We start from the raw sequence: 14,028 nt of genomic DNA on the forward strand, positions 1-14,028 counted from the left end.
AGTCACATTTCTGAAGTTCAGCCCCCAAGTACAAAGTCTCCAGTCAAGAATATTTGTATGTATAATGTAAGAACCCAGGCAGTGCCTAAGAGGTGCTTAGCACTTCAAATTCTCATTAAAGTCACTGAGCATTGAGGACACAACTCTTCACAATAGATAATGGGTACAGGATTAGGTCCTGAATTTTTACTTCAGGTGGAACACAATTTGTTTTTGCTCTGTCAACTTTTGAATGATGCTTTCCATGTCAATGGCTGATTTATATAGGATGTTCTATTGGGAATCACCACGGGCCCAATTTAGGAGAGAGAATTCAAAACTAGTTCCAAAATTTGAAATTACTATTATCTTGAATCCAAATTCTGTATGAGAACCTATAGAAACACATGGAATATTTTTCATATAAATACAGCACAACAAATATTTTTCAGCCTAGTTAAATTGGCAGCTGAAGTAATAATATCATAAAAAATTATTAAAAATATTATTTCCTGGCTGACAAACAAAACCAAAAAAACAGGGACATTTAGGGAAAGATATATGTCATGGAGATCTTGACAGATTGGAAAAAAGTCCTGGAAAAAGAATGACAGAGATTCAGAAGGTGGAGGAATTAGCTTCTGAGACAATAATAAAGTTCCAGATCTGCAAACGGTTTCACATAGTCCAATTGATTAAAAGAAAATCTTGCAAACCATTTTGTATAGTCCAATAAATTTAAATAAATTATTTGTGCGGTTTATTTGTTTTATATATCACACTAAATGGGCAGGTTACCTCACTGATTTGCTTTTATAAAATATTTTGTTGCAATATAAGCGATCTGTTTGTCTCCTCTTTAATACGGGAATTAACAGAAATTACATCCGTGATTCAAGCTGTGCTTCAGACTAATAATACTTTACAAGCTGATAATACTAATGATGTGATCATGCAGAGAGAGTATCACTAGTCATCAGAGAACAGCAACATCATACATAACAATGCTGAAATAATTTCCTAGCAGTATTTAATATAATTCTAGTCTTTTGCACATCCCTTACATATCAGCAAAGAACTGAGGAAAAGGAATGACGAATTTTCTCTTCTGGTAATTATTCCTCCTTGGACTTGAGCATTAAGTTATAATGTTGCATGGTAGAAATCATATTAAATATATGAACTTCTGAATGCTTGCGTACAATACAAATAAGAGATATACCTGCCTGCAATTGGAAATAAAGCTGTTTGAGATTTTGCTTTTGGCTGATTCCCTCTGCCACTTGGAAAAACAAAACAAAACAAAAACACAACAACTACTCACAAACACAGGGCCCAATCCCAGGTTCATTGACTTCAACAGGGGTCCTTCTGTTTACTTCAGTGGATATTTGCTCAGGCCCCTAACTGGGGAAAAAAACTTTCCTACATTAACTGAATAAGTAGGGATCAGGAAATCAGAGGGACAAATTTATCTATGGTGTACACATACTTAGGTTGTTGTAAGCTCTTTGGGGCAAGGACTATCTTTTCATCATATATTTGTAACATAGCTGTAGATCTTCTAGTATACCTGTAAACAACTAATCCTTTTTGAAATCTGAATAAGCTTGCTATCTTGTGGCAGCAATATCCACAGGTTAATTGTGCTGTCTAAACAAGTGTTTCCTTTAATCAATTTTAGGTATATTGCCTTTCACTTTAATGTGTATTAAGTATCTAACAGAAGTGCCCAATTTTCTTTTTCTAATGCCTTTCATTATCCTTTTTACATCTATCCTGTCCCTTCTCTGTACTAAAAAGTCCTAACCCTTTTAATCTCTAATTTTTTGCCACCTATCTCTGAAGCTCTTCTTTTTCTAACATATCCCAATCCCATGGTGAGTTGTAGCGATCCTGTGTGCCAAAAAGGATGTGCATTGGGCAAGAGAGAGCCTCCCATTCTTAGTATACAGGGAGAGATAGCAAGAGTCCCCTTTGTATATAGGCTTGGGCCCCCCTTTTTTCTAGATAGACAAAATGAGTGCTCCCTTTGTATATAGATGTGGGGTGCAGGGGACCACCCCTGGCAGATATAGATTTGTGGGCAGGAGACACCCCCTTTGGGTATGACTCTGCTGTACAGGACACTTTGTATATAGACTTGGGGGCAGGACCAATCCCCTTGTGTATATATCTGGGGCAAGGGACATGCCCCTCCGCGCATAGGCCTGAGAAGTGAGAGAGGGAACCTTTGGCATAGGCCTCTGTTGCCATAGCAACCCTGCAAGCCCAGAGGCCGGGAACCTTCAAAGAGGGCGCAACATGCTCTATGACGCAACAGGAGGGGTGGGGTTTATGGTGAGTTAGAGCCCGCCCTCCGCGGCAGAGCCAATGGGAAGGCGGAGCGGAGTGTCCCCTCCCCCAGGTGGGCGGGACAGCGCTCAGACAGAGCCGGGCTGGGCAGGCATGGCAGTGCCGGGGGTCTGGGAGGAGTCCGGGGGCCTGGGTGCGGCCGGGCCGCAGAAGGCAGCGCCCCCTGGGGCGGAGGAGGCCGAGGCCCGCTACGATCCGTACGAGTGGTACAACGTGCGGGAGTGGAGCGGGCCGCGGGGCCCGGGCTCCGGCGGGAAGGGCCGCAGCCGCCGGGAGAGGGAGCTGCGCACCAACCGCTACCTCCCCGCCGGCCACGAGAGGAAGATCGCGCAAAAGCTGCGCAACAGCCAGGCCAAGCGGCGCCGCCGGGAGCAGCGCGGGCCTCGCTCCACCCGGGCCGGGAGGCGCAGCATCAGGGCGAGTTACGCGCTAGGCCCCGGGGGGGGGGGGGGCGCGGTGTGTGTGTCCCCCTTCACCACCCTTCCCAAGGAGGTGACCTGAGTGCTTTACACACACACCCCGAAACCCCTTTGCAGCCACCACAACACTAGTTTTTCTGCCATACCCACTGCACACCCAACTCGCTGTTGTGGTGGGCGAGCCCCAAACCTCTTGAGATGGGGACTTTTTGTTCTGTTAGGACAGCACCTAGCACAGAGGAGACCAGGGCCAATTACTAGGACCTTTAAGCTATGTGGTAATACAAATAAATAATAATGAGCGTTAAGACTAACTGCAGTGATAAAACGTCATCACCTCTCTATATGCTGCTCTTTCGCCCTCTTACTTCGAAGCATCAGCACGTGCAGCCCAAGGAGCTGCCTGACCACTGTAAATATTTTTGCGGGAGGATGGTTTTGTGCTGATTACAAAGGAAGAGGGTCGGCTTACCTCATGTTTAAATGAAACTGTGAAATGTCACACAGGAGCTGATCATGTAACTAAAAGAGAATGTTTTGTGTCCATTTCTTGCAGGTTGAATAGCAGAGCGGATGTTAAACATCTTCCCACATTCCACCTACTGTTCCCCTTAGAAAAAGGGAGCCCTGTTCAGGAATGCTATGCAATGGGATCTCCTTAACCTCACCGGCTGCACTGCTTAAATACCATGTCTTGCAGGACAAATAAGTGAAACTTTTTTCAATAAGACCAAGGTCCTTGGTACTTTTTTTGCCTCATCTTGTGTTGTTTTATATAATCCCAACAGTATGCTAAGAACTTTACAGACAAATATGAAGCCAGGGTTTGTGTCTTGGAGACTTTACATTTGAAGGCACTGCAATCATATCTTTTAGTATGGATGCTTGTGCCCAGGTGAAGCTTCACTGAAGTCAGGGTTCCTTGCTAGTAGACCCTGTTGCAGGGTCCACAGATGCATGCTTTAAGTAGTCTTGTTGAACTCATGAGCTTACTCAGGTGTGTAAAAATTTGCAAGATTGGGGCCTTAAATCTCAGGGTTGTTAATTAAAGCCTTGATTTTACATGATCATATGTGCAGGTGGATCTCTTGTACTCACAAAGAACAAAGTTGGAGTCAGTGTGGGCACTGGGATCCAACTGCACATGTGAGTTTGGAAGATCAGGGCTTAAGTGACAGAGTTGTGATTTTCAAAGCGGTATAAATTAGGGAGGTTTTAGGCATGTAATGGGACACCATTACATGAAATCAAGAGGGTTGTTTTGTTTTTTTAAGGGGGATTAAAGTAGTTTCAAATATCTTTTTTTTTTCTTCACTTTTCAAAAATATCTCTGTCCCTTATTGCTGTTGGAAAGACCCGTACAAATAGGGGAAACTGACTAAGGCCCCTATCGTGCACGTGCTTAATTTTACTGACATGAGCAGTCCCATTGTGTACCATAATAAGGCTACTGCTGTGCTTAAAGTTACGCACGTGCAATTACAGTAGCAGCAAGAGGCTCTCATCAGGATCAGAACTCTATTATGCTAGATGCTTCACAACTGCAACAGGCATTGTTGATATGGTTCTTGCTCCAAAGAACAGGCACTTGAGTAGTCTCACAGTGATTTACACAGGCATATAAAATTGTGAGCAGAGATGTTTGCAGGATCTAGGACCTAAAATACAGGGGTAACTACATATTAAGTGGTATAAAAACCACAAAATAAACTGAAATATACATTCTCATCAAGTTCTATTGATCTTAAGTGTTGTAACCACAGTAAATTAACACACTCTTATCTAGTTTGTATTAAGTATATCCCTTTTAACTCCTGTTAGGGCAACGTTGGTGTTTTTCTTTGTTTTTAAATGACTGGTTATGTATATTGGCATTGGGCTGTACGTAGTAACTTTTTATATACTGGTTAATTGTACATAACATTTCTAATGATAGCTGTTTGAATATATGTAAATAAAGGTATTATTGGCTTATTTTAAAAAAAGTAACTTTTATTGTCAGTAAAATCACACAAGTAATCTGATTTTGATCATGGCAGTTTTTGGGAGTTGGGTTCTATCAGTTCCCCTGCTGCTCTTAAGATTGTTTTTTTAAAGACTTTAAATGAGCTGTATGTGGGTAGACAGCTGTTCCTGCACACAACTCTGTGTGGAATCATGGTCATAGTTTTTCTGACCAACAGTTGTCTAATATGATGATAGGTCCCCTCTGTATGCAAAAATGACACAATGCTTTTTGGGGAGCTGGAAATTAAATATGGATTAAACAGAAAATGTTAATTACGGCAGTGAGATATGAAATAAAGGTAGAGGGGGGAGATGTCTGCCACTCCTTCTGATTGTTTATTAACAATGCTATAAAGTTGGAATTGATACATGCTGTAGAGAACAGATGAAATTATTAATAGATCAAAATTAAAAGGTAGCAATAAATTTAAATGAACAGTATAATTTATCACACATGCTAGACCAATCACAGTTTAAAAGAGAGAAAAACATTTAGGACTTTAGCTGAACAGCTGTGAACAGGTGTTGTATTACAGGGTGCTTTGTGCGAGAATCTGTACCCAAATAAGTTTTTGGAAGTAGTATTTGTATAGTACTAACATGTTTCAGACACATGAAAAAACCTTTCACATTCACTAAACATGGCTTAATTCAATATATAACAACTCATTTAAACAGACTCTATATAACAGTATTCACAAGACTGTGTAATTTGACTGTAGATCATTCCACTCTAAGACTTTCCTACCAAATGCATTTATTGGCTGTGTAGTCACTTTATCAATTGGTTTCCTCTGAATATTTGTTATTTTTCATTCTCTTGGCTTGAATTTTGAACAGTGGTGCTGGTGAGGGATATTAACATGAGATGCTTTTTCTATTATTAATTCACATTTCTATTTTGACAGCACTTAGAGGTCACCATCAGGAGTGGGGCCCCATTATGGTTGCTGTACAAACAGATACATTAGGTTCTTTATCATTCTTCTATCATTTAAAACTGACCATTTATAAATAAGATTTCAGCTCGCAAATGTTAAGATCAACTCTACAGGTACAGTGACCACCTGTTGGGTCACAGGTTCTGACTGTCCCAGTAGTTGCACTTGACTTCTCAATACTGCAGCCAGTTAAAATTGACATCCATCAGCCTATAGGCAGGGTCTTAACCAAGGATGTGGGGCAGCCCTAGAACATCCTTTCTCCACCCAGCAGGGCTTCTGTGGGGATACAGGATAGCTCTAAAGGCTTAAGCTCTTAAGATACCAGCAGAGCGTCCTCAGTGGGTCCCTCCTCTCCCAGCCTGGCTTGGAGAGGGCGGCTGGTCCGAGGGCAGGTTGATGGGGACACTAGCAGAGTCTCCCATCTATGGCAGGTAGGGTGACCAGACAGCAGGTGTGAAAAATCGGCATGGGGGTGAGGGGGTAATAGGAGCCTATATAAGAAAAAGACCCAAAAATCGGGACTGTCCCTATAAAATCGGGACATCTGGTCACCCTAATGGCAGGGGGTGGAGACTGGGCCAGAGGCGCCTTAACAAGAGTGAGCACAGAACTCCGGCTGTCGCTGAGGATTGGCCCCGCCCCCTATGCCGGGCGCGCTTGTGACATCATCAGGGCGCGCGACTGCTGGAAGCCCGGTGACCTTCAAGGGGGCGGAAGCGGAAGCGGTTCAGTCAGGCTCGCGGCCTTGGCAGGGAAAAGAGGGTGCAGCAGCAGCCGCCGCAGTCCCGGCCGTTAGCGAGTCCGCCTGCAGCCGCCGCCATGCCGAGGGGCAGTAGGAGCCGCACGTCCCGCATGGCGCCCCCGGCCAGGTGAGCGGGGGCGGGGCGGGGAGTCCGGAGGGCGCTGAGGGCCGGCGGAGGGAGGGGGTGTCCCGTAAATCTCACCTTGTCTCCCCCGGCCTGGCAGAGTGCAGCCCCCCCCCCGCGCTGTCACACTCAGCTACGGCCCTGGCGAGGATCCGGGTTCACGAGCCGGGGGCTTTCACGCGAGCGCGGTGCGCGCGGGGCAGCGGGAGCTCTGGCAGAGCGGCGGGCGGGTGTCCAGTGGGGCCAAGGCCCGCCGTACAGGACGATCGAGGGCCTCGGTTGTGTAACAGTCTCCGTCCTCTTCTCCTGCAGAGGGAGACGTTGTTTGTTGAGCGCTGTGGCCTCGTCCAGGCGGTAAATGTTTAACCGGCCTAGAAACGGTCCGATTTGTAACCGGGTTGGGTCGTGTCTTAACAGTCGTGAACTGAACTCGTTTGTGGCACCTACAGGGTGGACGGGCTGTAGATTAGCCTTAGCAAAACCCAACTGGCTCTGGTTTGAAAATCCACGACAGGTCCATTATCCCATGGTTCACACACTTGTTCTTTTCATTCGCATTATGGGCAGAGGGTCTGAATCTCATGTACCCGTTTGTGAAATCTTTATGAAGTTCTCAAAAAGGGGACGTAAGCCTAATGCATGAACAACTCTGACTTGGCCTTGTCTACACTACAGGAGGGGGATCGATTTAAGTTATACAGCTTCAGCTACATAACTAGTATAGCTGAACTCAAGGTACTTAGATCTTCTGACTGCAGTGAAGACACCGCAGTAAGTCAATGGCTGACGCTCTCCGGGTGACTCCGCTTGCACGTCTCATTCTGGTGGAGTACCAGAGTTGACGAGAGAGCACTCAACAGTCAGTTTATCACATCTATACTAGATGCAATAGATGGATCACTGCCCACCGATTAGGCAGGTAGTGTAGTCAAGCCCTTAGTATTGCAAGACATGCATGTGGTATAAACATTACAGGTATTCAAAAACTCAGCTTTTAAATGGGGAGCTTTTTCTAAAGGTTGGTGGTTGTTTGTTTGTTTGTTTTTTTTTGCATTAATTGATATTTTTCTAATGCAGTCGTGCACCGCAAATGAGAGCTGCACCCCCACCCCCTGCAGCTCGTGCACCAGTACCAACACCTGCCCCTGCATCTGCGGTGGCATCTCCTGCACCAAGGCAGCCTGGTCTGATGGCGCAGATGGCTACAACAGCTGCAGGAGTAGCAGTAGGCTCAGCTGTAGGACACACGCTGGGTCATGCCATGACAGGAGGATTTGGAGGAGGAAGCAGCTCTGAAGCTGCAAGGCCTGACATTACTTACCAGGTACATGGCTTGATATTGTATATTAAGTCAGCTATGTAGGAAATGGGAAACTTGTAAGGTGAGCCATAGTGACTGACGGTATAGGCCTAATGACAGCTTAATGCATGGAGATGGTATATGGGGATACATGCATAATTCTATTCTAGTATATTTATCTTGCAAAGCAGTTACCGCCTTACCATTTATGAAATGTACTTCAGATAGTTTAAATAGGTAATATCATGTAGTGATGGGTATACTGGGTTTAGAAGTGACTGGCTCTTGCCACCCCATGCCACAACCCCTCAAAAAAAGGGTGTGTAACAGATATGCTCAGGTAAATCTAATGCCTTTATGGTTTGATTGGTAGATTAGCCATCAGAGTAATAAGATGTTAAGGGTGGAAGCTTTGGGGGTATTCAAGCATTAACTGCCATTCTAGGATTCATTAAGAGTTTGGGATGAAGGTCTGAAATATTTAGCTGTTGGATTTGTGCACAAGAGAATTTCCATGTGCTGCTTTTCACTCAAGTATAAAAAAGACTAGATTGATTAAGATGGTCAGCTAGAGGCTAGGTGTAAAGCTCGGATTCTGTCAGCTACGTTTGAACATCTTATCTTGTTCTGCTTTTGTACCAAATTCTTAATCTTACTGAAAGATTGTAGAGAATTATGGATCAGCCTTCCATTAATGCCCTTTCTGATCAGTTTTCTTTAAAATGCAGACATAACTGCAATCCAAAACATTAGCTCAATTATCAAGAAGTCTCCTAAACATAAAGGGGACCAGGAAAATACCTTAATGTTTTACTTAATTTAAATTGACCCCTATTCACCAATGTGATGCTTGGGACCAGGCTTTTTTGGATACTCTTGTCCCTGTGTTGTGATTTGAATCCCTTTAGGGACAGTTCTTATGTTGCTGAACTCTGGATAGAAATCCTAAATTTCTAAGACTGGGAAGACTCCCTTTGACTTCAGTGGGGCCAGGATATTACCTCTAGTATTTGAAAGTTGCACAGCTTCTAAGGGAGCTCCTGCTGCTTTCTTCACAGGGGAAGAAATAAGCAGATATGTACCTCTTGTAATAAGTCCTCTTAGTGTGGTTCTCTGTAGCTGGAAATCTTCATCAGTGTTCACCTTTTTTCAAATATGTGAATTTGTGCTTCTGTGGCTTCCTTTTCAGGAGCCTCAAGCAGCCCAGCCTGCATATCAGCAGCAGTCCCAGTATCCCCCCTGCCAGTATGAAATGAAGCAGTTTTTGGAGTGTGCACAGAACCAGAGTGACCTCAAACTGTGTGAGGGCTTCAGCGAGGTGTTGAAGCAATGCAGGTTTGCTAATGGTGAGTAGCTTACTTAGTTGTGTGTAGTCTGGTACAAACTTAAATCACCTAAATCAATAAGATTAATTATCTCAAGAACTGGACCTGTTCCTAGTCTGTCAGAAGTGGACAAAAAACAGCATGGTACTTGGTAATATCCATTCTGACTTGCATGTCAGAGCCCCCTGTAGTCATTTCCAATGGAACTGAAAGAATGCACAAAAGCTTCTAATTTGTTTCTTTCTTTGCATATCCAAGTCTGAAATTAAAGGTGGACTCCAAAGGAGTGGTAACTCAAACTTTACAGAGCTAAGCATAGCTAGTACAAGTGCATTTACAGTTCTTGTCTAATTATGGGTGTTACTCTCCATCACACATCTCTGCTGCTCTGCTTTTTATTGAGGAGAAATTGCCAATTGTGCAACAGTTAGTCTACGCAAGCACAGGTGGAATATGAAACCTAGTGAACCCTAATGTCACTGAGGAATTAAGTCTTCCCGAATCATACAAAGCAGATTGTTCACTACCTGTGGATTAAGGGTTTTCTTGGCATTAAAATTTATCTTGTCACTAATTTTAACTGTTTGTTTAATTTACAGGTTTAGCCTAATCAAATTCTACAGAATGAAGAAGCTGAAAATGAGCATTCAAAGATCTAAAATTAAAAGATGCTTCAGTAGTACACTTCTAAAGTCTAAAGCTATCTGTGACATCTTGTTAGTTCATATATTCATAACTGAATGCCCAAAACGTAGAGGGGCCTTTTGATTTTTCTGCCACATTGATAAACATGCTGGATTGTAACAGGATAGTTCTAAATGAGAGATCAGGGGAGGGAGTTGTATAAGATTCTGAAGATGGGCAAAATATTTCAAGGGGCTTAATCAAAACTAGTTTTCTGCTGATTACATTGCTGCAGTTGTGTAAATGTGAGACCAAGACTAAATAAAATTCTCAATGTTTGAAGTGTGTCTAACGAGCCTGTGAATTAAGAGTTATCACTTTCTGTGGGAATAAGATGTGGAAATACATCTTTAGGGAAACACCCCTCCTATGTTAGCCTAAAGACAATGTTTTCAGGAGAATTTAGAGCACACACACATGCCCTATTTATGCTGATGAGCGTTCTTGAAAGTCTGATCCCTACTAAAATCTAGGACCTCTATCTCAGAAATGCTTCCAATTCCACTTGGAGGGCCAGGTAGACAGGCAGAGCTTCAGCCTCTCAATGCGTGGATGAGACTATGGTGTAGGGAGGAGGGGTTTAGATTTATTAGGAAGTTGGGAAGCTTTTGGGATATGGGGAGCCTAGACAGGAAGGATGGGCTCCACCTAAACCAAAGTGGATCCAGACTGCTGGCACTTAACATTAAAAAGGTTGCAGAGCAGTTTGTAAACAGAGATGGGGGGGAAAGCCGATTGCTGCAGGGGAGCACATGGATCAGAAAGAGACCTATCTTGGAGAGTCTATTGATAGAGATTCTCTGGGCTTTAGTTAGGAGGCGAGGATGAAATATGGGCCAGATCAGATGAGAAACATTCACAAAAAGTCTGACACATCAGAAAAGGGCAGACAAACAGTGACAAGTTTTTAAAGTGCTTGTACACAAATGCCAAAGTCTAAAAGGAGGATATTGATATGACTGGCAGCACAAATCTGGTGAAGTGAGGACAATCAACGGGACACACACATTCCGGAGTACAAAATATATCGGAAGAACAGGACAGGTCATGGGGAAGGAGAGGGGAAGAATAGCACTGTGTGAAAGAAAATGTAGAGTCAAATAAAGTAAAATTCTTAAAGGAATCCACATGCTCCATAGAATCTCTATTGATAGTAATTCCATGCTCTAATAAGAATATAACAGTAGGGAATCTATTATCGGCCACCTGACCAGGATAGTGACAGTGACTATGAAATGCTAAGGGAGATTAGAGAGGTTATCAAAATAAAGAACTCAGTAATAATGGGGGATTTCAGTTATCCTCATGTTGACTGGGTACGTCACCTCAGGATGAAATGCAGAGACAAAATTTCTTGACACTTTAAATGACTGCTGCTTGGAGCAGCTGGTACAGGAACCCACAAGAGGAGAGGCAATTCTCAATTTCGTCCTGAGTAGAATGCAGGATCTGGTCCAAGAAGTAACTATAACAGGACTGCTTGAAATAGTGACCATGATATAACAGTTAACATTCCTGTGGTGGGAAGAACATCTCAACAGCCCAATACTGTGACATTTAATTTCAGAAAGGGGAACAATGCAAAAATGAGGAGGTTAGTTAAAACAGAAATTAAAAGGTACAGTGAGTAGAGTGAAATCCCTGCAAGCTGCATGGACACTTTTCAAAGACACCATAATGGAGGCCCAACTTAAATATATATCTCAAATTAAAAAACACAGTGAGCGCCACTGTGGCTTAGCCATGTAAAAGAAGCAGTGAGAGAAAAAGTCATCTTTTAAAAAGTGGAAGTCAGATCGTAATGAGGTAAATAGAAAGGAGCATAATAAACACAGCCAAATTAAGTGTAAAAATGCAATAAGAAAAGCCCAAAAGGAGTTTGAAGAACAACTAGCCAAAAACTCAAAAGGCAATAACAAAATGTTTAAGTACATCAGAAGCAGGAAGCCTGCTAAACAACCAATGGGGCCCCTGGATGATCGAGATACAAAAGGAGCACTTAAAGACGATTAAGTCATTGCGGAGAAACTAAATAAATTCTTTGCTTCAGTCTTCACAGCTGAGTATGTTAGGGAGATTCCCAAATCTGAGGAATTGTCACAGATTGAAGTGTCAGAGAAGGTTTTGGAATTAATTGATAAACTCAACAATAACAAGTCACTGGGACCAGATGGCATTCACCCAAGATTTCTGAAAACTCAAATGTGAAATTGCAGAACTATTAACTATGGTTTGTAATCTGTCCTTTAAATCTCCTCCCAGGCCCTACTCCTACTTACTACTCCCCAGTTTATACATCCTAAGATTACACTACCCCATTTTTGGCACAGCATCACTCTGGAGTTCATGTTGAGTTGCTTGTCCAATATGACCCATAAACATTTATCAGAGTCACTGCTTTCTAGGAAACACTCCCTCAATCTGTAGGTATGGCCTGTGTTCCAATGACTGAAAGATAGCTAATGTAACGCCAATATTTAAACAGGGCTCTAGAGGTGATCCTGGCAATTACAGACCGGTAAGTCTTAACATCAGTACCAGCCAAATTAGTTGAAACAATAGTAAAAAATAAAATTGTCAGACACATTGATCATCATAAGAGTCAACATGGTTTCTGTAAAGGGAAATGTCCTACTAATCTATTACAGTTCTTTGAAGGGGTCAACAAACGTGGACAAGGGGGATCCAGTGGACATTGTGTACTTAGATTTCCAGAAAGCCTTTGACAAGGTCCCTCACCAAAGACCCTTATGTAAATTAAGTTGTCATAGGATAAGAGGGAAGATCCTTCCATGGATTGAGAACTAGTTAAGAGATAGGGAACAAAGGGTATGCATAAATGGTAAATTTTCAGAATGGAGAGGGGTAACTAGTGGTATTCCCCAAGGGTCAGTCCTAGGACCAATCCTATTCAACTTATTCATAAATGATCTGGAGAAAGGGGTAAACAGCGAGGTGGCAAAGTTTGCAGATGATACTAAACTGCTCAAAACAATTAAGACCAAAGCAGACTATGAAGAACTTCAAAAATCTCACAAAATTAAGTGATTGGGCAACAAAATGGCAAATGAAATTTAATGTGGATAAATGTAAAGTAATGCACATCGGAAAAAATATCCCCAACTGTACATACAATATGATGGAGGTTAATTTAGCTACAACTAATCAGGAAAGATTTTGGAGTCATCATGGATCGTTCTATGGAGACATCCACGCAGTGTGCAGTGATAGTCAAAAAAGCAAATAGGATGTTAGGAATCATTAAAAAGGGGATAGAGAATATGACTGAGAATATCTTATTGCCCTTATATAAATCAATGGTATGCCCATATCTTGAATACTGCGTGCAGATGTAGTCTCCTTATCTCAAAAAAAATATACTGGCACTGGAAAAGGTTCAGAAAAGGGCAACTAAAATGATTAGGGGTTTGGAACGGGTCCCATATGAGGAGAGATTAAAGAGGCTAGGACTCTTCAGCTTGGAAAAGAGATTAAGGGGGGATATGATAGAAGTATAAAAAAAATAATGAATGATGTGGAGAAAGTGGATAAGGAAAAGTAATTTACTTATTCCCATAATACAAGATCTAGGGGTCACCAAATGAAATTAATAGGCAGCAGGTTTAAAACAAATACAAGGAAGTTTTTCTTCATGCAGCGCACAGTAAACCTGTGGAACTCCTTGCCTGAGGAGGTTGTGAAGGCTGGGACTATAACAGCATTTAAAAGGGAACTGGATAAATTCATAGTGGTTAAATCCATAAATGGCTATTAGCCAGGATGCATAAGGAATGGTGTCCCTAGCCTCTGTTTGTCAAAGGGTGGAGACGGATGGCAGGAGGGAGATCACTTGATCATTACCTGTTAGGTTCACTCCCTTTGGGGCACCTGGCATTGGCCACTGTCGGTAGAGAGGATACTGGGGTGGATGCAGGGCCGGCTCTACTGTTTTTGCCGCCCCAAGCAGCGTGCTGAATTGCTGTCTCGGGTGGCGGGGGCAGTCCATGTGCCGTTAGGGTGACACGCACGTTTCCGCGGCAGTGGCAATTCAGAAGCAGCGTCTGTCTTCAGTCGGAAGACAAAAGCTGCGCCATTGCGGACAGCTGAACATAGAAGCTACCACCAAATTGCCGTCGCTGCGGAAACGTG

General features: G+C 42.9%; 2 protein-coding genes across 2 annotated transcripts; both read left to right on the plus strand.

Annotated features, from left to right (window-relative positions):
- The first annotated feature begins 2,418 nt into the window (after positions 1-2,418).
- Positions 2,419-4,577, plus strand: NUPR2 (nuclear protein 2, transcriptional regulator). The gene is made up of 2 exons (XM_030536896.1): positions 2,419-2,751; positions 3,310-4,577. The coding sequence occupies exons 1-2, from the start codon at positions 2,428-2,430 to the stop codon at positions 3,316-3,318; spliced, it is 333 nt and encodes a 110-aa protein (XP_030392756.1). The 5' UTR covers positions 2,419-2,427; the 3' UTR covers positions 3,319-4,577.
- A 1,834-nt stretch (positions 4,578-6,411) lies between these two features.
- CHCHD2 (coiled-coil-helix-coiled-coil-helix domain containing 2) lies at positions 6,412-10,161 on the plus strand. The gene is made up of 4 exons (XM_030536872.1): positions 6,412-6,573; positions 7,648-7,894; positions 9,060-9,216; positions 9,795-10,161. The coding sequence occupies exons 1-4, from the start codon at positions 6,524-6,526 to the stop codon at positions 9,803-9,805; spliced, it is 465 nt and encodes a 154-aa protein (XP_030392732.1). The 5' UTR covers positions 6,412-6,523; the 3' UTR covers positions 9,806-10,161.
- The last annotated feature ends 3,867 nt before the right edge of the window (positions 10,162-14,028 follow it).

The sequence above is a fragment of the Gopherus evgoodei genome, chromosome 17, assembly GCF_007399415.2.
Source record: "Gopherus evgoodei ecotype Sinaloan lineage chromosome 17, rGopEvg1_v1.p, whole genome shotgun sequence".
Taxonomy (NCBI): domain Eukaryota; kingdom Metazoa; phylum Chordata; order Testudines; family Testudinidae; genus Gopherus; species Gopherus evgoodei.